Source organism: Pleuronectes platessa, chromosome 1, assembly GCF_947347685.1.
Source record: "Pleuronectes platessa chromosome 1, fPlePla1.1, whole genome shotgun sequence".
Lineage (NCBI taxonomy): Eukaryota > Metazoa > Chordata > Actinopteri > Pleuronectiformes > Pleuronectidae > Pleuronectes > Pleuronectes platessa.
In genome coordinates, this window is record NC_070626.1 from 24,078,771 (window position 1) to 24,101,989 (window position 23,219).

General features: G+C 40.9%; 1 protein-coding gene across 1 annotated transcript; it reads right to left on the bottom strand.

Annotated features, from left to right (window-relative positions):
• Positions 1–14,365: 14,365 nt before the first annotated feature.
• LOC128438468 (protocadherin-20) lies at positions 14,366–18,627 on the bottom strand. Its single transcript, XM_053421055.1, has 2 exons — positions 18,465–18,627; positions 14,366–18,074 (listed from the first exon to the last, which is right to left on the bottom strand). The coding sequence occupies exons 1-2, from the start codon at positions 18,510–18,512 to the stop codon at positions 15,453–15,455; spliced, it is 2,670 nt and encodes an 889-aa protein (XP_053277030.1). The 5' UTR covers positions 18,513–18,627; the 3' UTR covers positions 14,366–15,452.
• Positions 18,628–23,219: the final 4,592 nt, after the last annotated feature.

The following is a 23,219-nucleotide window of genomic DNA, read 5'->3' on the forward strand; positions in this document are numbered from 1 at the left end:
AGTATATTTATCTTTCTTTAACTATATTTTAAGACAGATGAAGAGCGTGGGCAAAGTTTGAATCCCTCTACACAGCCGCACTGCTGAGTCAGGGTTAGGCTGCACTGCTAAAGAATATAAATACAATATAAAATATGAATGCATACTGAATACATATTTACATATTCTAGCATTTGAATAGTTACACAGTTTAAACCAGAATACCAATTTGATAGACCTTCTCTTTGATTCTGCATCACAAAGTATTGGGGCAATTGTTGCAGATATTGATTTGTGACAAATAAATCTTCTTTTTCTATTATTTTATAATCCTCTTATAAGAACTAGACGATCATGTGCAGGACCGTTCGACCTTGGCGGAGGTCTGGGCTCCACAGAGTGCTCGTCTGTTTTTAGCTTTGAAACTAGTTGGAACTGAATAAACAACCTCAAACAACCGGTGCTACCTGTGTACAACCATCTCACACGCTCCTCCAGCGCGCCTTGGGGTCACTCTTTGATCCGGCTGCTGCACACATCATCTGCGTCTAATACAGTTTGTTCCGCTGTCCTTTGTCCTGGGTCCAGTTCCCCCGTTAGAAAAACCCCTTTAAAGAGCAAAGCTGCTGGTAGGAGCATCTGGTTGCTCCTGGCAGAGACAGTGGTAACATCAGACAAAAACACAACTGACCGGTCGCCGACTGAATTGGCCGATCAAAGGCATCGAAACATCTGGCTCAACATTCTTCCCGTAGCAGGGAGACATGTTGTTCTGTTTAGTGTCAGACCTCGAGGGAGAGTGTTCTCGGTGCATCACAGGAAAGTGTTGGCAGCGATTCGTCACCCAGACGTTCTGAGGTGTTTTGGTTTGTTGCATTTAGAAATGCTGGAGGTATAAAGCAAGTTTGAATCCTCTATTCCCCCCCCCCCCCCTCCCCCTCTTTGCTGGAACATTGTTAAATCAAAATGACATAATGTAACCAAACTCTATTTGACTATGCTACAAATCCAAACCGCTGAGCTAAATGGCTTCATTTCTCTTACTAATAGTATAGTTAGTAAACCAAACAAGATTACATTTTTCAAATTAGATCCCCCCCCCCCCCCCTTAATCTGCTCTTAGTGGCTTTATTTTTGTAATCTCTGTCCAGATGAGCTGTTTGCTACACAAGTACGAGGAAATATTTCCATTAATCCACAAACACCAGATTAATCATGAAGAGCTGGAAAGATTTATGAGCCTGTAACTTTTACCTCATTAGAAATTGTGAACAAGAAAAAGAAGGAAGATGAAGAGCCTGGGCACAGTTAGAATCCCTCTACACAGCCGCACTGCTCAGTCAAGGTTAGGTTGCACTGCTAAAGAATATAAAAGCATATATAATATAAATGCATTCTTAATAAACATTTACATATTCTAGCATTTGAATAGTTACTTTAAACCTAAATACCAATTTGATAGACCTTGTCTTTGATTCTGCATCACGGACTATGTAGACAATTGTTGCAGATATTGATTTGCATTTTTCAGGAGCCCATAGCGGTGCACCTCAGCTACCCCCCCCCCCTGGCAGAGTTGACAGTAGCAGCAGCTCAACATCGAAACTTCTCACAACCACCTTCGCCTGCGCTGGCAAATTTAACAGATTATAGAAAATTTATAGAAGAGTTGAGGGAAAGGAAGTGCAAAATTATCTCGAAAGCTTATTGTAAGGAAAATCATTAAAAGCCTCCTAGTGCAGGGTCAGTCATCCAACTGTTGACTCTGTGTTAGGTGAAGAGAAAATGGTGGATTATGTGTGTTAAGGACTTTTTCTTTTATAAACACTGTATGTGGCAAATAAAAATAGATAAATTAACAAATACCACAAGGACACAATTAGAACGGGGGAAATGTCCAGGACATTTCATGGGGGTTTTAATGTCATTATGTATTAATGTGATGTCATTCCGCTGCCTCAATAAGAAAAGATATGAAAAAGGTTTTCTGCAAAACAGAGAAAGCGTGAAAGACCACCCGGTCGCTCAGCCTCGCTAGATGACAAAACAGTAACTTGGGCTTGTGTTATGTCTTCAGTCTCTGGTCCCATGACTTTCCTAATGAGGCCCTTGCTGTACTGTAGGTTGTGGACGTAGTGAACTGTGATGCACGGATCTCCTTTTGACCCAGAAGGCAAGTGGTCTGTTTGGCTTTGTGGCTCCTTTTCTTGGAAATTGTTATTTTCTTTATGGTGACTGGAACTCCCTAGTTTTTAACAGTAGAAAATGATGCTTCACTTCATCTTTGGTATTATTTTATGAAACAATTTGAAGATAGAGTTTACCGAATAGTCTTTTTCATTCATATATCTAATAGGTTGCAACAGTGACTTATGATTCCTTAAATACAATGAGGTCAATTTCTAAAATCTGCCAGTATTATGATATTGTCATATCTTTCAGGCAGCAGAGTCAGACCGACACCATGGTATGCCCGGAGAAATCACAAAGGCCAGATAGTGAAAATCTGGTTCGCCTCTGGAAGGCAAGACCTTTTAAAGAGGAGGTGATGCAAACAAAACTATAGATCAAATGACGTAGCACACAGGGTCTATGCCTAAATTTGGACATGTTTTTAGTAACTTTAAGTTGAAGTCACCCGCTAGATCTCTGCCCCTCCCTTAGCAGGTAAGATACTTTCCCATAGGTCAAAGATCATTCCAAGGAGGGGGAGAAATAACCCCAAAACATGAAATAGCTCTTACAAAGCCTGAAACTTCAGAATCCAGTAACTTAAGATGATAGCATGCCATCATGGTATATGACCATGTTAGAAAGTTCCATTAGCTGAATTTACGACAATATCATACCCATTTCTATTTAAATCATAATATGTTTTGGCATAACAAATCATCAATCAATTGAGCAAGGTTTACATATATATATACATACACACACACACACAAACACACAAACCTCACAATCTCAACACAACAAATTAGGGTCAGATGTGTTATGTCTGCTCATCGCAAATGAAGTATCGAAAAACCCATAAATCCTGAGATTAACCTGTGGACAGAGATTTGTATTCCGGCTACAAACTCATGATCAACAGAGATGATGAGCGCCATAAGGCTTTTCCTCCCCTAAGAGGCTTACATATCATGGAGAGTTATTCAGTTCTTCCTGTGTGTGGTTATATGGATTATACCAGACTATTTTTGAAATGGGTGGCAAAGGGCAAAGGTGTCTGTGGAGGGCAGATTCATAGAAAAGAAAACTAATACATGGAAGCTACTGGATGAAAAAGTACACATCTACATGGCCTAATAACCACATCAAGTGAATATAAATAGTTCCGGCTACAAATAGTAATAAAACACACCAATGGTGTTATTCTCAAAGTAATAAGGCCTCAGTATTTGCTTTATATGGTACTAACATCCATCCATTATCTATACCGCTCAGCCTCTGAGGGTTCCAGGGGGAGCAGGAGCCCCGCTGAGATGTTGGCTACACCCTGGACAAGTCATCTTTCACCCCGTGTGTCTTCAGACAGTAAAAATAAATGTAGTGCCTGGAGAAAACCTGCAACACGCTACATGCAAGCTCCCCACAGAGAGGCCCCGGTTGTCCGGTAGGTTCAAACCCAGCACCACCATCTATTCTCATACACTCCTATTCCATCCCTTTACACGAGTGAGTGGCTTGGCTGTAGTAGCACGTCGTCAAATCTAACAGAGCAGCCAAGCGTGAAAACAAAAGAACTAACAGTTGGATTCCTCCAGACCTGTTACATGTATTTATACCTCTATCTCATTAGGATGCTCCTGGCACTGTGTGATGGGGGTATTTGAGGGCCATGCCACCAACAAACTCATTTTTCCCCCCGAGCTAACCTGTGAAAAAATGACCTGATACTTTGAAATAAAAGTTGATACTCTTCTTTGTATTAAGATGATCTGCTGAAAGACTTAATATATTATTTACTTTTATGTAATACTTCTCGAGACAACCTGAGGACTGTGTGAAGACAGAGGCTCAAGTAACATCAGTTTGTTTTAAAAACACTCGGGGATGGTTTGACATCCGAAGCATGTGACATCGATACCCAGTTCCAGCTGCCTCGCACTAACCAGTTTGTAGAGGACATAAATGAATCATTCGAATTCCTGACAACAACATTTATTACAGTAAAGTGTGTTTAGATGCAAACATGTATATACTTATTTTTGTGTCTCGCCAATGCATTCGGCTCCTCAGTCTCTGTTATCATAGGAAATGATATGTAGAAAACAAGCAGGGGAAAAAAGAGAAATAAAGGACACACACACATATATAATTTATCCCATTACATATCTATAAATTAACCCAATAAAGAGCGTTTCCTCGCGTCCTCCAGGTTTTCTGTTCAAATGAGAAACAAAGATGACACAGACCCTCGTGAACAACACTTCAGGTTCCACCAGCCAACGCAGACTTGGCTGAACTCGAGACATATGGCAGACGAGCGTTGGCCCCCTTCTAACAGGAAAACCTGAGACCCAGCAAGTTGTGTCCTGATCTCTCTTATCTGTCTGCCCACCTGTTCCTATTCGTGTCCCTCTGTCCTTTAATCAACCTCCCCGCTACAATTTACCACCACCTCTTTGTCAGGGATGGGCAAAAATACATCAAAATGTATTTTGTTACAAAATACAAAATACCCCTCAAATAAATGTATCAAAATAAAATACAAAATACTGGTGCCAGAAAATGTAACAAAATACAATACATGTATTTTGTATTTAAAATATAGAAAATACTTTTTCTGGATTTTCCGTTTTCTCACAATTTGGTATAGTAGAGCATTCAGGTTTGGGCTATACTGTACACAAAGCTCTGCTGAACCCCACAAAAAAGGAAGAACAGTCACAGAATGTCAGTGTTACAACAATTTGATTGATTATGTATGTATACAGTACTGTTCAAAAGTTTTAAGGCAGGTGTGAAAAAATGCTGTGAACTAAGAATGCTTTGAAAAATGGAAGTGTTAACGGTTTATTTTCATCAATTAACAAAATGGAAAGTGAGCGAACAAAAGAAAAATCTAAATCAAATCAATATTTGGTGTTACTACCCTTTGCCTTCAAACCAGCATCAATTCTCATTGGTACACTTGCACAAAGTTAGGGATTTGTAGGATTATAGTCTGGTGTATGATCAACCAATTATACCAAACTGGTGCTAATGATCATCAATTTCACATGTAGGTTGAAACATAGTCATTAACTGAAACAGAAACAGCTGTGTAGGAGGCTTCAAACTGGGTGAGGAACAAACTCTGCTTCCAGTGTGAGGTTGTGAAAGACAGTTTGATGTCACAGGTCATAGACCATGGCAAGACTGAGCACAGCAACAAGACACAAGGTAGTTCTACTGCATCAGCAAGGTCTCTCCCAGACAATGATTTCAAAGCAGACTGGGGTTTCCAGATGTGCTGCTCAAGCTCTTTTGAAGAAGCACAAAGAAACGGGCAACTCTGAGGATCATAGACGCAGTGGTTGGCCAAGGAAACTTACTGCAGCAGATGAAAAATACAACAAGCTTATTTCCCTTCGAAATCGGAAGATGTCCAGCAGTGCCATCAGCTCAGAACTGGCAGAGACCAGTAGGACCCATGTACACCCATCTACTGTCCGGAGAAGTCTGATCAGAAGTGGTCTTCATGGAAGAGTTGCGCCAAAAAGCCAAACCTCCGACATGGAAACAAGGCCAAGCGACCTAACTATGCACGAAAACATAGGAACAGGGGTGCAGACAAATGGCAGCAGATGCTCTGGACTGATGAGTCAAAAGTTGAAATATTTGGCTGTAGAAGAAGGCAGTTTGTCTGCAGGCAACACTGAAGCATGGTGGAGGTTCCTTGCAAGTTTGGGGATGCATTTCTGCAAATGGAGTTGGAGATCTGGTCAGGATTAATGGTATCCTCAATGCTGAGAAATACAGGCAGATACTTATCCATCATGCAATACCATCAGGGAGGCATATGATTGGCACCAAATTTATTCTGCAGCAGGACAACGACCCCAAACATACAGCCAATGTCATTAAGAACTATCTTCAGCGTAAAGAAGAACAAGAAGTCCTGGAAGTGATGGTATGGCCCCACAGAGCCCTGATCTCAACATCATGGAGTCTGTCTGGGATTACATGAAGAGACAGAATGATTTGAGGAAGCCTACATCCACACAACATCTGTGGTTAGTTCTCCAAGATGTTTGGAACAACCTACCAGCCAAGTTCCTTCAAAAACTGTGTGCAAGTCTACCTAGACGAATTGATGCTGTTTTGAAGGCAAAGGGTGGTCACACCAAATATTGATTTGATTTAAATTTCTCTTCTGTTCATTCACTGCATTTTGTTAATTGATGCATACTCGTGAACCATTTTTTGATTCGTACAGAAAGTATTTTGAGTATTTTAAATACAAAATTACTCCACTCTAAAGTATTTTGTTACAAATTACATTCAATTTTTTATCGGCCCTATCAAATACAAATTACAAAATACTCAAAGTACTTGAAATGCGTATTTCAAATACAAGTAATAGAAATACTGCCCATCTCTGCTCTTTGTCCGTCTTTCTGTCTCTGACTGTCGTTGTCTCCTCTGTATCTTTGCCTGCGGCTGTCAGGTCAGAAACCAGGGGCAGTGCAGAGGGATTCATCTGTTCTCCCCCCTTTTTCCCACTGAGTGTTCCAGGCCTCTTCCCTCCACTGAATTCTGTGTCTTAACAACAATTCCTTCATTACCTTTAATGAAATTAGCATAAGGAAGTTAGCGTGAGATTTTAAGCATGTCAAATTAACCCAGTGGCGGTGCTCTCCACAGTGTGTGTGTGTGTGTGTGTGTGTGCAGGCAGACCTCTCCCTCTGCTCATATACCCACTTTCAGGCAGGGCATGCCTTTTCAATTACGATGTACCAGATCAGTGATCAGCATCAATCAGAGGGGGCAAATGAGAGCGATGATGATTCGCTGTTATTTCCTCCTGAAAAACTGTAGCACATCTTCTTCACCAAATTAGGTTAGCTGACTTGGTTCCCCTTGACAGAGGAAACAGCGTCTTGAAATGCATGAGTGGCTGATATTAACAAGGAGCGCTCTTCTGGCACTCCATTAACTCTGCCAGAGAGCCGGGCAGCCAGACCATATAGGGCACATCCCTGTAGAGCCCTTTGTACCGCATTCTGCAAGTGGAGGAGGGAGTGTTTTACTTATATAACACACACACTCCACACACACACAAACACACACACACACACTGTTGTTGTGTTGAGATTGGTCATAGCAAATACTTGTTTACCCTTCATGAATTGTATGCGTGCATCATGCTGGCATGAGTTCCACAAAATGAGGAAAACAAAAGGTAACTTATAGGAGAAAATGAAAGAAAGAAAACGTAACAAGAGATTGCAATTGTTAATAAGCTTCAATTATTCTGTCTTCTGTAAATAGTTATTTGCTGATGCGGCTCCAATTGCTTTTATTGTTGTTTTTCATATGTTTCTTGTATCTATGAATATATACATCTTGTAGAGACAGGCCTCTTACAATTGAATTGTACCTGAATGTGATAATAAGAAAGTCCTTTGAATTCTGAATAAAAGTAAGCAGATTTCAGTCCAACACAGAGAAACCATATCCACAGGTATCGTGGTTGACTGTGGTGATTCACATAGTTACTGACGGCTTATTTTAGAGCCCAATCTGAATACAGGTCGAAAGCATTTCTCCTTCAGATTGAGCTCTTTGATACTTTCAAAGTACTTTTATATTCTAACACCTAAAACTGCTAAATTGTAAGGGTTTAACCAAAAGGACCCAAATGTCTTCTGGTCTCCGGGTGAAAAAGTTACATTTGAAACCTGAGAGCAGAATTACACACATGGAAACGCCATCTGAAACAGACCAACTGACAAAGGGAAGCGCAGAGGCGATAAACACAAGGCGGGCAGGGCTGATCGAACACAGGTGAAACACATGAGGAACAGGTGCCTGCGATCACAAGAGTGGAAAACAAGACAGAGACAGGAAGTAAAGCAACAGAGACACACCAGGAAAGAAGTTTCAGGATAAAACAGGAAAATAAGAAACCAAGAGTACAAACGAATAACCAAACACAGAACACAAGGTTACCGTCCATAATTTAAAAAGGCTATGCAACAGAAAATCTTTGAATTGGTCCAAGTCTTTCACAAGACTTCAGATGGTAGACTCATAACATTTATGATAAAAGAAGACATGGAGATATTGTTTTTTTACAACATGGGACCGTTAAAACTCTCAGCGAGTCCAGGATATTAAAATTAAACATGTGACTCTACTGTAAGAAATACAGGACAAGGTCCGACTCAGGGGAAACATACATACTGAGGTTTAGTTGAAATTAGCCCAATCAAAGGGTTTCTATCAACATGTGTTCTGTTTAGGTGTAAGGACACTTGTAGATGTTTAAGCCAAATGTTTTAAACTAAACTAAACCTAATGCAGAGAAGCTTTGCCAACCCCACAAATAGTGTTGAAGACTGTGTTACAGTTCACCTGAGGAATGAGACCATCGTACATGTTACTTGTGCCAGGGTGTTTCAACCAAACCTTTGAATTTCAGTTAATTTATCTATTTATAAAGACAACACATATTAATCAATGCATCTGTAAACGTGTGCTGGTGTCAACACTGACGAGGTGTTTGTTAGATCATACACATATTTGCATATGAGGCAACTCACCTGTAGCACACGCCAACAGTGTATCTGTAGCTTCACATCCTGCTGTCGGCTCCAGCTGCTGTTCAGAATCTTCTTCATGTTCATTTTGTGTCGCACTGGTTAAAAGCGCCTTGAGTTTGTCACAATGTAAAATTCAGCCCAAACAGTTTTTCTGTGGAAAGACTCCTCTGTGGTTCAACACTACACACAAAGGTCTAATTACCACCGTCGAGTGTGAACTGCTAATCGGTCTGAAGCCGAAGGAGGAGCAGCATTCCATGTTTTCAGATTGTGAAAAAAGATTTCCAAACAGTTTAAATCAAAGAAACACATTTTGGTCCTTTGTGAACACAACACAACTAGTAACACTGCAGGCTTAAAGATATTAAAGAAAACAAAGGGATATGAACTGTGGTGACTATTAAGCTGGTTATTAATTGTCTTCATGAAAGTGCCTAAATCTAATTTTTGGTTAATTTCCAAAAAGATAATTATGTTTAAAAGCCGACCACTTCGGCATTTTGCTAGTAAAATGAAATAAAAATAATTGTCATGGAAATGAACATTTTATATTTTGAATTAAAATGTTAATAACCTGATAAAGAATGAGCTGAGCTTTAATAAAAATATGCTGAAATCTTTCTTTTTTCGTTCTTGCTGTCTTTCAATATACTTTAAACTACTATAATTTAACTAAATACAGGATTTTTTTTTTTTTAATGAAAATCAATAAGTTGAAAAGAGCTTTATTTGAGTGGGTTCATGCTTCCTGTCACTGGTGGACCACACACTAGTGACCAGGAAATTGCTGTAACTGTAGTGATGTGTGATCTCTGCATGAAGTCTAGTACAATGTTACAGTCCAGATCGATGATACACACATGAAAACCTATGTTGTTGTTATGTATTATGCATTAAGTCCTAAAATGTTTAAAATATTCATGGATTCATCATTCTTAAGATGTTCAAATATATAAAAGCATTTTTATTGAACTGAATATTGTTTTTTTCTTTAGCATTTATCTTTCTGGGAACAGGACCAACATTGTCCAAGTGAATTCCCTCAGGGTTGTGATGAGGGATAACTTCATTGGCAGGGACGGCTGGAATTAAGTCGTTCGCAGTTGTGGGAAAAATAAGTTTCTGAGGAACACACCACCGCGGCTAATTCCCTGGAAGCCCCCCCCCCCTGTGTTTTGCTGGGATGAAACTGGACGAAGCCGAGAGACAAACAGGGAGGATTTAATAAAGGAAATTAGTAACGTAATCCACGGCAGGATCAAAAGAGTGCGATTGGATTATATTTTGTTGCATCACAGCAAATGAAAGATGCTTCACATCAAAGGCAGTGGTCCTCAGCAGGGGGATGTATGAAGATGCATTATTGAAAATGGTGGGCAAAATGTGTGTCTGTGTGTGCGTGTGTTTGTATAGGGCAGTGGGGGGTGTCGTATTTGATGTCATAACTTGGGAAATGTAGCCTCTCCTATTCATCAGATGTGTGTAACACAACCTGGGCTTCTCATTGTATCTTTATTTATTTGATTTCAAGGCCGGGACACGACAATAAAGCCAATCTGGAAACAGGATCAGGCTGTGGCTGATGGTAATTACTTACTGTCTACACCATTAAGAATTTAACGTAATTTCAGATAGACTTTCCCACATTCCTGGAGAGAGAGAGAGAGAGAGAGAGAGAGAGAGAGAGAGAGAGAGAGAGAGAGAGAGAGAGAGAGAGAGAGAGAGAGAGAGATCATAGGGCCAGTGTTTGGGTTGAGTCTGAAGAAATAATTAATTATCTGTATTTTTAACATCTACAAGACAATGACGACATAGTTAAAGAAATGTTTCAGTGTCGGGATTTGCAATTTAACAATATCAATAATTATTGCAATATCAATGTGCATTAATAATAACATTAAAAAAAATTGGAAATATCTATATAATGCTTACACACAGACTCTATATAAAGATGGACGGCAAGACTGGTGAAGCACCCCTAGTGGCTGGCTGCAGTATGGTTCACAAAGCCCACCTCCTCCATGTTTGCAGATGAGATAAAATACACAGAGTTGCTTTCTGTCATTTTATTTGAGATCTTATCACAATGATGTTCATGTGTTTGCATTTTCAGTTAGTTTGGATTGAATAAATTATTGGATAGAAAAAGTGTTTGTCTTTCTTTAACACCACAACCTCCACTCAGGAGCAGACTGACTTTAAACTAGAGAAACAATACTGTGACATTGGATGTGATGATTGTCGATGTTGACTGATATGAACATTTGTATCTTGATATTTTTTCCAGCCATATTGAGCAGTCCTACCCCAATGCTCCTCCATGCACGACGTCTTACCATCCGAACACCTCCTCTGCTTAGGAATTATGTCTTTTTAATAACCTCCATGTAGTAATTCAGTGTAAGACTAATCCCTGGGGTCACAAAGAGTTGTAGAGCCTGACTTAAGCCAATTCACTCCTCCACTGTCTATTCTGCCCTCGTCTGAAGATGGCGGACTGGCTGTCAGCGGGATTACTGCAACAGGAGATGATCGGTCATGGAGAAAAGCTGCGGAGTGTCTCAGTCTGGGTGACCCCGGCTCTTCCCAGCTGTTTCCAGCTCCTCTGAGTAAAACTTAGAGCAGGATTCTTGTAATGAGACAGAGACATAGCTAAATGACACTACGGAAGGTTAAAAACAATTAAGGTTTGAGGGTGAAAGGTCCTGTGGAGGATAGTGTTGGACAGAAGGACGTGTCGATCACATCGCTGCTCGATACAGTAGAGTACCGGAGTTACTGCTTGGGCTCCTGACACATGCTGCAGATTTGATTTCAATCAGTCACTACAGATACAAACAAACTGTATTATATGTGGGTACCTCAACTCCACTGTGGTACAGAACTTCAATGTATTCCTAAAGTTGAGTGCAACAATCGACTTCTCATCTAGCACCGTCCTCAAGTCTTCACTTAGTGTTACAAATTGGATAATTTAATTAATGGTTCCCACATGTATAAAGACTTTGGTGATCTCAGGTGACACAACTCAAAACCAGAGCTAGAATAAAAACAAACGGAACTCGTGTTGAAACGTGTTGCATTCAGTTCATATTATATTAGCTTTAGTGATACCCTTGTTTTTCTCTTTAATGCCATCAACTATTGATAGCTCCTGTTCAGCCAAAAGAGGTTTGAGGTTTAAGACTAGATCATGTAAATGTGTGTACATGATATGCCTGGTAATTGGCAGTGGTTAAACTTAAACTTTACTACTTTACTGATACTGGAATAATGTTGTTTGGTATGATATGTTTTTTTTTTTTTATGTTGGTCTGGTTCGATGAAGGGCCCCCAGGTCTATTTTATCTGGGGGCCCCCAAACTCCATTGAAACGGCCCTGGTAAACTAATTTGATATTGATAACCTGTTAAATTACATGAAAGCTTTGGACTCTCAGTCATGTAAACGTTTTTGGTTGTTGGGTAATTTTTCAGCATATAGTTTGTTATTATTTGTTGACCACACCACTACAGAACACACAAGATCCTGTTATTTTGTCCACTGTACATGTATCGAAATACAGGAACCGTTTAGGAGTTCATTTGAGAATTTATTTAAAATATTTTTAGCCACCTAAGTTTGTAACCAACAATTTAAACAGGGATCCAAAAGAATGAATTAAGTGGAAACAGCATACTTTTTCATTATGGAATTTAGTATCATTATGCCTTGTCAATGTGAAAGTATCTGAATCTTGTGCAAAGCCAACGTTTGTTATTGCACACAGGAGCATACTCTGTCATGATAACATCTGGGTTGGAGCTATAATAGGCCGACAGGGATTGTATGACGTGTTTCCTATTTCAACATCCTGAGTGAAAATGAGATGTTGAGAGTCCGGAAATGTGTGAAAAAGTTGACACAGTGAAATAAAAACCTCCATTGTTATTACTGCAATTAATCATATGCTGTAACTGTTTGCTCAGTGTAAAACACAATTGAAAAATTGTGCAGAAATCATCTTAAATTCTGTGTCACTTGGCTGCAAACAGCCGTTGCCTTGGTGACTTATATATTCACTTGAGGCAGATATGGAACACAACACCTAGAGTTCTGATTGATAGTCCACAGGAGTCAGGGACGTCTCAAATGATGATTATGAAATATATATTGTGTCATAAATGTGTTAAAAACAGATGAAATCATCAATTTAGTCAATCATCAATAACCTAATCTTTAAGATTATTTTTTAAACACAGAGATAAAATGTTTGTGCATGCAGCTCCACAAAGAGGCAGCGCGGACATGTGGAACATCTTTCTTCTCAGTGTGCTTCTTAGTAAAGGCATGCACCCCCCATCCTCTCTCTCACTCCGTCTCTCTTTCTCATGCACACACACACACACACACACACACACACACACACACACAGACACACACACACACACACACACACACTGGAGCAATGCACTCTTCTTACACTGTTTGTTCTTTAGATCTCAGACTGACTGATGTCCCACTAAGTGGCCCTTTGAACCTGTCCAAGATTTTAGGGATATTCTAACTTCCCCATGACATGAAGCAGACATGACTTTGGGGGGGGGGGGGGGGGTTGTGTGTATGTGCATGGTTATTCTGGAAAAGGAATCACGGTGCACATGCACACGAATAATTATTATCTTTCAGCCTACTTTTTGTGTAATGCACAGTTTGGCCAGAGGTGATTACTGCAGGATTACACTGAGCTGGTTGGAGCTGCCGATGTTTCTCTACGCTTGCATGACAGAGCTTCAGTGCTGATTATAACATGAGACGCTGCTAAGTGTGAATAGAGTCTGGTATGTTTGCAGGCTTCCTGTTCTGTGAGAGCCAAACCCGAACAGGTTTCGAAGGATATATAATACACCTGAGTTCCTGACTTGGGAGTGTTGCTGGTTAACAGGAGTACACAGAGACCTGGAGCCTTTGTGTCCACACAGCTTTCATGGCAGGCATGCAAACAGGCACAGGGTTAAAACAACAGCCGCTGCGTGAAGCACAGGGCACAGCAGGTTCATGTGGTGGAAGAAAAAACAACATCAAAACCCACTTCACACTTTCTTGGTGCAGAATTTTCAGATATTTCAGAAACCTGTGATTACTCTTGGAGAACAGCGATTGTGAGCGGCACTCCGAAAGGCTGAGAAAGGCTGCCTGTTAGGACTAAATTGATTTGAACCCGAAATGTTCCAGACACGAGTCGGTGTCAGCACAGCGTGACTCCGGGTGTTAGCTCAACAGCTCGCTCTGTCTGAGCAGGTGATGACAGCACCGCAGCCTCTCAGGCTTTTGATCTTTGACTGTTTCGTCTTCATCTTCGGTGCATGATTAATTTGTACACCAGTTTGAATCATGTCTGAAGAGGATGCTTTCTCACTTTGATCTGTTTTTTTACAATATAATTGATTATTCATAAATCACTGAAGGAAGTTCTAATTTATTCAACCAATAAACATCTGGTGTTTTTTTGTGGGGTGGGGGGGGGGATAAATTGCCACTTCAAATCGTATTAAATATCAAACTAGCTCTGATACATCACATTTGAAAGCACATTAGGAAATACAGGTGGTACAGAAATAAAAAACAGTGTTTTATAAAAAAATAAAGCATCTTTAATAGTTAGATTTCCTTTCACAAACAGCATTTTTTCACAGACACGTTGAGAACTGCATGGTCATATGAAGGAGGGTGACGGACGTGACTCGAAGCAGATGACAAAGATGAAACAGTTCAAATTCCTCAGTGTGATGAAAGGGTGCGAGTGTGCCCCGGTGAGATGGCACTGAAAGGTTTCACACACAGTGCACCATCAGTGAGCCTCCGCGGGAAGTAGGGCATCTGGTTGGGAACCGTGGCTCTCAGCCATCACACAGACTTTGAACAAGGAAAAGCTTAACTCAAGGTCCACTTACTAGCTTTTCCCCCCCAGAGCTTTAAACCTGATCAAATTGTAATGGATTACATATTGTGATTGTGTATATTCTGAAATGCATAAAACCCCAAAATAGCCACGTTACAGATGTGTGATGTGACTGAAAGCTCTAGAAAAACTAGCGAGACAACATTGATTCATTATTATTGATTATTTCTGACGATTTTTTGGTCACGAGTGAAATATCTGAATGTTTTCAAATAAAGTCAAGTTCCATTTGAACTGTATTTAAAAAAATAAATACAGGTTCCAGATTTCTCCAGCTTCCAAAAGCAATCACTTCTCTGTAACTGTAACTGTAATGGTAACCATCGAGGGATGAAGCAATGAAATATTTGTTGTGCCTTGAACTGTTTTCTCTCTTTGTCACATGTATGCAAAAGTTGTATATAAAGATGTAAAACATTTTGTACAGTATTTACACATTGGACCTTAGATTAATGAGTTGCTCTCATGACTATGTAATAAAGCTGTTATTACTTTGACACAATACTAATTTGAACTTTACTTTGGTTTCCTGACACACAAGTGTCTGCGTTCATAGACGTGATCAGAAGCAGGAGAGAGAGCAGAGCATCAGTGTGTGCCATTGTTTTAATCAAAGAAACTCATTGCGTTCAATTTAAATCATGTTTTGCAGTAATAGAATTTATGTGACAGAAGCGAAAAGAGCAACTTGGTATGAGAGCTACATTTCTTACAGTGAGTTTTGTAAACATTTTTGTAAACAGCGGTGGTACTTTTTGGGATTCGTGGACAGCTGAGTATTAGATGTTAGAGATTTGCCTGAGCTTTCTGTTCCCAACCTGCATGCAGTCCTTCTTAATTTTTAAAGGTATTTCCACTTCTGATATTTTCTTTCTGTGCTTTTTGAACCTCTTGCAACATATGTAAGCTGTCAGAGCAACGACGGAGAAGAGTAGCCCCAGGCAGGACACTGAAAGAACAATGAGGACCGGCTGACAAGGGAACCGCTCGTACCGCTCAGGCCCCTCTGTCATCTGGCCAATGTACCAAGGCCTCTCCTCTATCTCTATGTCAGCCTCCCTGGTCAGCAGACTCTGGATGTAACTCTCATTGCTCACTGTTTCATTCACAAAGAAGTTGACCATTACTGTTGAGTAAAGCGGTTCAGGCTGACCATGATCACTGACCTTCACCAGAAGGCTGTAGAGGCCCCGGTTGCTGAGTTCCCTCTTTAATGTGATATTTCCTGTTTCTGGGTCGATGGCGAAGGACCCTGGCTCGCCACCTTTCCTCTTAACGATACTATAGGCGATCACAGCGTTCATGCCCGTATCCTTATCCACAGCATACACCTCTGTGATCGATGTTCCCGGTAATGTATTCGGGAGCACTAGCATGTAGGACTGGTTGGACTGAGGAAAGAGGACAATGGGCGGGTTGTCATTTACATCCAACAACAAAACGGTCACCATGGTGACACAGGAAAGTGCGGGTTCTCCACCATCAGCGGCCTCGATCCATAATGTGTATGTCCCTTGTTGCTCACGGTCCATTGATGTCTTGGCCCTCAGGGCTCCGCGCCCTGTGTCTATCATGAAGATGTCACTGCCGTTCAGGATGGAAAGGGCCACCCAGCCATTTTCTCCTGCATCAGCATCCGTCACCGAGAGGACTCCGATCTCACCGTACCCCGGGAAGTTCTCCGGAACAAAGAAAGTAAAGTCCTTGTTGATGAAGCGCGGACTGTTGTCGTTCCGATCCTGCACCGTCACCACCACAGTTGCAATGGACTCCCTCCTGGGCGTCCCCTGATCCACTGCTCTCACTATGAACCGGTATTTCTCTTTCTCCTCCCGGTCAAGCGATGTGGTCACGGTCAGGACTCCTGTCACACGATCGATAGCAAAGATCCCAGGGGTGTCACCTCCAAGGAGGTAGACGACCTCCCCTCGGCTGTCGCTGTCCTGGTCTGAGGCCTGAAGTTGTGTTAGAAACGTGTTTGGTGCGTTGTTTTCCTCCACAGATATTTCCACCAAAGAATCCTGGAACACTGGTGCATTATCGTTCTCATCTGAAACCTGCACCTTGAGGAAGGTCTTGATGACAAGCCCTCCAGTGTTCTTAGCAACCACAATCAGTTCGTACTCCTGTATGTTTTCATAGTCCAGTTGCTCCGTAGTCTCCAGCAGGTACTCGTTTTTGAACTGCTGATAGGGGCCCAGCCTGAAGGGACCAGTCCCTTCCAGAAGACAGTCCACCCTTTGGTTCAAATCAATGTTTTTAACAGTAAAAAAAGCAATTGGAGAAAACACTGGCTCAGACTCCTTTATTGTCACCACTCCATCCTTTTCTGGTGCGATGTACCGGGGTATGACAGCAGGTGGTCCGGTCACAACTTTGATGATATGGACAGTCACAGAGGCAACAGCAGGGATACAGCCAGGTCCATTAGCCAGAACCGTGAGTTTGTAAAAGGTGGATGTGGCAGTGTCTATTTTCCCTGCAAGCTTGATCACCCCTGTGATTCTGTCCAAATGGAACAAGCTCCTGGTGTCCCTTGGCACACGTTCGCTGTAAGCGTAGCTGATCTGAGCATTAGCACCAAGGTCAGGGTCAAAAGCGTGCAATCGTGCCAAATGGGCCCCTTTGCTGGTGTTCCCATGCAGAGTGACATTAATATGCGACTCTGTGAATTGGGGGCAGTTATCGTTCACATCTGTGATGACAATCTTTAAAGTAGCAGCGCCGAGAAGAGGAGGGGTCCCGCCATCCTCTGCGATGATATCCGTAATGTATTCAGCCTGAGTCTCTCTGTCCAAGGCTTCTGTCACGATGAGGAAAGGTGTCAGCTCCCCCCCCTCGTTCTCCTCAACGTCCAGTGTGAACACGCCAAAGTCGTTAACCAGCCAGTAGGTCTGCACTCCGTGAGCGCCCAGGTCCGGGTCCACTGCAGACTGCTCCACCGCATAGCGAGCGTTAATCGGTGTGTTTTCGGGGACAGACAAGTAGATCTCATCCGTGGGGAACTTTGGCCTGTTGTCGTTCACGTCCTCGATGACGATCTTGACTTTGATCAGCTGAAAGTGCTGCTGAGGCAACACGAACACATCCAGCGACAGGACACATCCCCGTCCCTCGGAGTTATCAGGACAGAGGGTCTCCCTGTCGATCTCTGTGGCAGATGTGTAAAGCTCTCCGGTGGTATTATTTAGATTCACATACTCTCCACTGACCTTCTTTTGTGGGAGATTGAATAAATAGGGGGGCTCAACAGAAAAATCCAAATTTAAGTCTACTCCGATGGTCCCTATGAAGGTCCCTCTGGGTAATCCCTCCTTTATCTTATAGATGAGCTCTTTCGCTTGGCTGAAATGTGCAAAACAGGAGAGAGGGCTGGTGTAAAGCAAGAGGATGCACAATCCCTGTAATACAAGACAGTTAAAGATAACACAGTTTAATGAGAGGGTTGCAGAATGAGGTCTGCTAAATGAGGCAGCACTAATGTTGTATTATTCAGTGTGAACATTATTTTCCAGTTATAATAGAAGATGCAGAGCTCGGTGGACACTAGGCGACCGCCGTGTGAATTGTAATCATGACACTTAGTGTAGCTCGCTTTACAATAATCATTCAGCCAGACATGAAGTTCAGTTTGTTATGTACCTTAAGTTACTTTTACACAAGTTTAAATCATTGATCAAAAGACATGAGTGTAAGAACAGTGGAGTACAGAGAGGGCCGGGTTAGCAGCATCATAAAAGCTACTTGTTAAAGTGAAGTTTGTGTGTAAATTGAATTCTCATGAGACTTACCCATAGTCCTCCTCTTTTTCTAAGACCGTGGTGTCGGCTGTCGATCATGTTTCTGTCCCGGTGCGGCACTTCCCACTTACAGCAGTGAAAGAGGCAGTTTGAGTAACCCAGGCATTTTGAGTGCTGAGCAGTGCGGACCTCTGCTGAGCTCTAAGCCTTATTGCTATCTGACTTGAACAAGTCATTCATCCCACTGCTGGCTCAGGACACTCCCACCACATGCAAATCAGCTTCTGGTCCTAGCCAATGAGAGGCCAGGGGGCACTGGGATGCTTACTTGATTTCGCAGATTTAATTTTGAGCACGCACCCTGGCAGTGCACATTGACACACACACAAACGCACACATAAACACACACACACACACACGCACACTCACACCTGGAGTATTTATACACACCTTTGTTGTCTTTAGCAGCAGCATACCGTGGATTCCAGTGTTCAAATGAAAGCAGCTGATCATTAACTGAGCTCATAATGACACAAGAGACCAAACAAGATGTAATATATTCACAGCCACAGAGATTACTTTAATCCAGCCTTAGTTAAAAAACCCTAGTGGAAAAAAATACTCACACAAGATGAATAAAAGCACACGTGTCATGACGCAGTGACGGACATAATGTTTCTCTCAACCCCTGAACTTTGACTTTTGACTCCCAACAGATAGGTAGGTAGATAAATGAGCTTTCTCTACTGTAAATGCATGAAATCTGAATGAAAATATCCGACAGTGAGGTGATCGCGTCATCATCAAGTGTAGCAATGGTCTGATTCTGGATTGAGCCTTTAACTAAATCAACCTCATAATCCCCATGTGTTCTAAATGCCGGGGCCAGCTGTTTTGCCGGGATTGGAAACAGACTGAGAGACTCAGAGAAATTGAGTGATTGAAGTTCTCTGGAAAAAAAAAAGAAGAAGAAGAAGAGTGGATTGAGACGGTCAGACAGCTTCATTTTGTCAGGTCTTTGCTGTCACGCCTCATCACGAGAGTCCATCTGACGGCCGATACAGAGAACTCAATAATACACTTCATTTCTTTCCTATTTGGGGGGAGGAGGTAAACTGGCACAATTCCAAGTAGTTTTATGAGGCACTTGGTAGGATATAAAATATATTTATGTGATATAAATATACTGTTTATTAATAGGGATTACACTGTACATATCCCACACCTGGATATTTTCAAAGGGCGGATGCAAGACCGGCCTATGTCTGTTAATTTATTTATCTTTTCATTTTAATGATACACCATCTCATTTATTCAGTCAAAAATTTTACCAATTTACTTTTTCTGAATTGTTTCTGATTTTACTCATTCCTTTATTAGAAATTGATTTTGTCTTTATCCTTTTAATCTCTCTTTTAGCATTTTATTATTGTATCTTGATAATTTTAACTCTCTTTACCTGCCTCTGGTGTTTTCTCATTTCAAAATTATCAGACTTGCGATAGCGCTTTCTCGGCTGTCTTGCTATGTGCTTGGATGGGGGAGGTTGGAGGGGTGAACATTTTTTATGTTTTTATTTTATACTGCTTTTATCCTCTTTTATTCACTTGTGATTCTCTTTTTGTTACACTGTTATTACATTGTTATTACATTACATACAGTACGATTATTCCAGTGTTTTTCAGTCCATGCACTAAACTATATTTCTGTAAACACGGCCTGTGAGCTGAGAAGCTCTCGAATTTGGGAAAAGCAGCAGATCAGTGAAATGAGTCATTAGAGAGCTGCCTCGAGGTGCAGAGGGTCTGAGGTGCTCAGCTGTGAATCGTCACTAGGACACAGCATAATCATAACTATTAGTGTTTAGCTTGGTAAAAAACATTCATCCATATGTGAGATCACAGGATCATGTTGTGTAAATAATAACATGTTTATCTGTAAAGTTTCAGGTCATGGTATCTCCAGGGGCTGTACACGTGTGCATACACAACTGAGCTCAAGAAACACAAGCTAGTCCAGTTTCCTATGTAACGTGTACAACCCCTGAAGGTAACTAACGATAAATATATCTTAATCCCATAAGGTCAAACTGAGAGCTTGTTTAAATTCAAAACATTATAAAAAAGAGCATAATAATATTTTGAGATGGTGTGCATCCTACAGAATTCTATTTATGTAATTTATGTCATTTGTCAAATTAGAATTTGTCTAATTCTATTTTGTCATTCAAATTATTATTGTATGCTCATGTTGTGCTGGAATAAGTGGAAATATTAGTTCCCTGCTGGAACCCAGTTGGAACAACTTAGAAAGTTAGCAAAACGTTTTGGTACACAAGTTGCAGAGTTGCTCAGATCATGACCTACAAACCAATTAGCATATTTTTACAATCAGCTCTAAATAGCAGCTTCTAGTGTCAAATTATATTACACTTGTCACCTTTCGGATGCTAACGTGAGTAGTTTTAAATGATTAATTTGCCAAATCCTTTTTCTTTCTTTTCATTATCATGCAAATATTAATTCAAGGTGTTGTTGAAACGCTCTGATCAATTAAAACAACACAAATTTTTCACAGCCTCCCTGTTTTTCCAACAACCCATGAAATTCAGATCCCGTGAACACGTTGGAACGATGAATTCACAACTTGGGAAAGGGGGATTCTCCAAAGAGAATAAATACATAACAGTTGGTTGTAGTCATCCGGGACCATACGGTTAAAATGTGTTCAAGTAGCTTTGATGTTTGTTCAAAGCAGCAACACATGTGACAAAAGATTGGAGATAAATCTTTGAATCCTTTCAGAAACTCTTGCATGGGCCAGAATTATGAAGCATGCATAAAACCTTAAGTTAGACAACATAGCATGAGCAGGTCAGCAGATACAGGCCCAGCGTTGGCTTTAAATTACTTACCTTGAAGAGGTGCATTACAAGGAGCTGCAACACAAAGGCCTGTGTTGTTGTGTGTCAGTTCACCTGATACCATGACCTCTGCGCCTGGTGGCTGTCATCTCACTCGTCTCAGTGTCATAACATCAGGCTGGAAAAACAGGGAACATTTCACAAAAGTAATGTTCTCTGACCTGAAATCCTTTAAAATACAAAGTGATTACGTTTAAAATGTAATCATTGCTTTATATCATACATCTTGCTGGCACAGGAAAGAGTTTCATATGACTGCAAGGCCCTGGTTTCCAACTCCCTCATTTATCTTGTGAAAATGCAATAAAATATCCAGAAAGAATGTGTCATTAAATACATTTTGTAAAATACGGTTACCAGAAAAAGAAGCTATACCTCAAAGGTCGAGTAAGGCGAGAAACAGCAATACTTTTGTCTTAATTACACAATTTGCCGCCTCTGAGTAAGATGATGCTGCGGGGCGTAATCTCTGGCCAGATTTCCAACCAGATGTCCTGTTAACCCCGGTCTTTTAATCAAAGTGCTGCTAAGCTATCTTGATAGCTGCGAGACCAGGGAAGTTAAGTAAGACGGATATGACCACACAGAAATATCGTGTCACGAGATCCGGCGACTTCGGAACCAACGTTTGAGATCAGTGTGGAGTCGTCATTCAAAAGGATATATTCAATATGTGGGTATTGTAGTAATTAGAGGATTTTCCTTTTTCAAAATTGAACAACACTTGATTAACATGCCATGGGCAGCTGTCAGAGATACTATCTAGAATGGATCAGATCAAAATATACTCTTTATTTAATTATAATTATATTAACAATAATTATATTATATTACATTATATTGCAAGACCCTTAACTCTTTATGTTTTTATTTTTCATAACTAATTGCGATTGATTCGTGTATATTCTTATGTCATGTTATGTAATTTTATTTTATATTAGGTTACGTGATATTATGTGAAAACTTTCTAATTCCTCCCTGGCAGAAGTGATATGTCTATCTCTCACTTCCTGATTAATTAAAGGTTAAAAGAAAATTACTTGTACTGATATACTGTAATGATATACATATTAAAACAACATTAAAAATGAGAAATGACATGGGATACTCATTAATCAATAAAGTTTCCTTCAGGGCAATACCATACTGAATGATGAGTCTCATTGTACTGACCTGCCCTCGTCACTGCCCCTGTGGACCCATCAGAGTTAATTGTACGAATGCTTCAGAACATCAGGGAGCTGAACTATTACTGAAATCACCGATGTGTGATCTATTGTGTGTGACTTTCACACATTACAAATGAACCAATGAAGCCAGGAGATGCAGTTAGTGGCCGAGCCAGCACTGGACTCACTGATTCTGGAGTTTTTATTACAATTCCAAAAATGTGAATCACAAAAATGTGAAAAAAATCTGTAAAATCCCGGCTCATCAATAAATTGCAAATACTTGTTAACATCTAATTAATCAACCCAGCATTTCCAGTGTTTCGAAAGGAAAATCCCTGTGAATTGCACAAAGATTCCAGTTCACTTAAGACACAAAGCACCATTCAGTCTATTCAACAGGGCAGAAATCCCTTCTGCTTTACTTTTTGAATACGTGGATGTACAGTGTAATGGGCGTCATTAGCATATGATTAGCATTTCCTCTCTTGACAAAGTGCCAGTGTTGACCTTTAGCAGCAAGATGGGCCCAGACAAAGGGAAATAAGACAATACACATCCTGTATCTGTATTTCTGTCATGGAACAACCGTTTCCACCTCGATGAACTCTCGTGTGCATCAGCAGCACTGCAGCTGCACCCCCCCCCCCCCCCCCCAGCTCTCAAGTGGACAGTCCTCATTGTTTCCCACATAACGAGAAGTCGTCACAAAAA

Excerpts from the sequence above, each read along its gene's own strand:
- LOC128438468 (XM_053421055.1), bottom strand. The coding sequence starts at position 18,512 with ATGATCGACAGCCGACACCACGGTCTTAGAAAAAGAGGAGGACTATGG. Across the intron at positions 18,075-18,464 it reads GAAAAAGAGGAGGACTATGG|GGATTGTGCATCCTCTTGCT; the intron begins GTAAGTCTCATG and ends CTTGTATTACAG.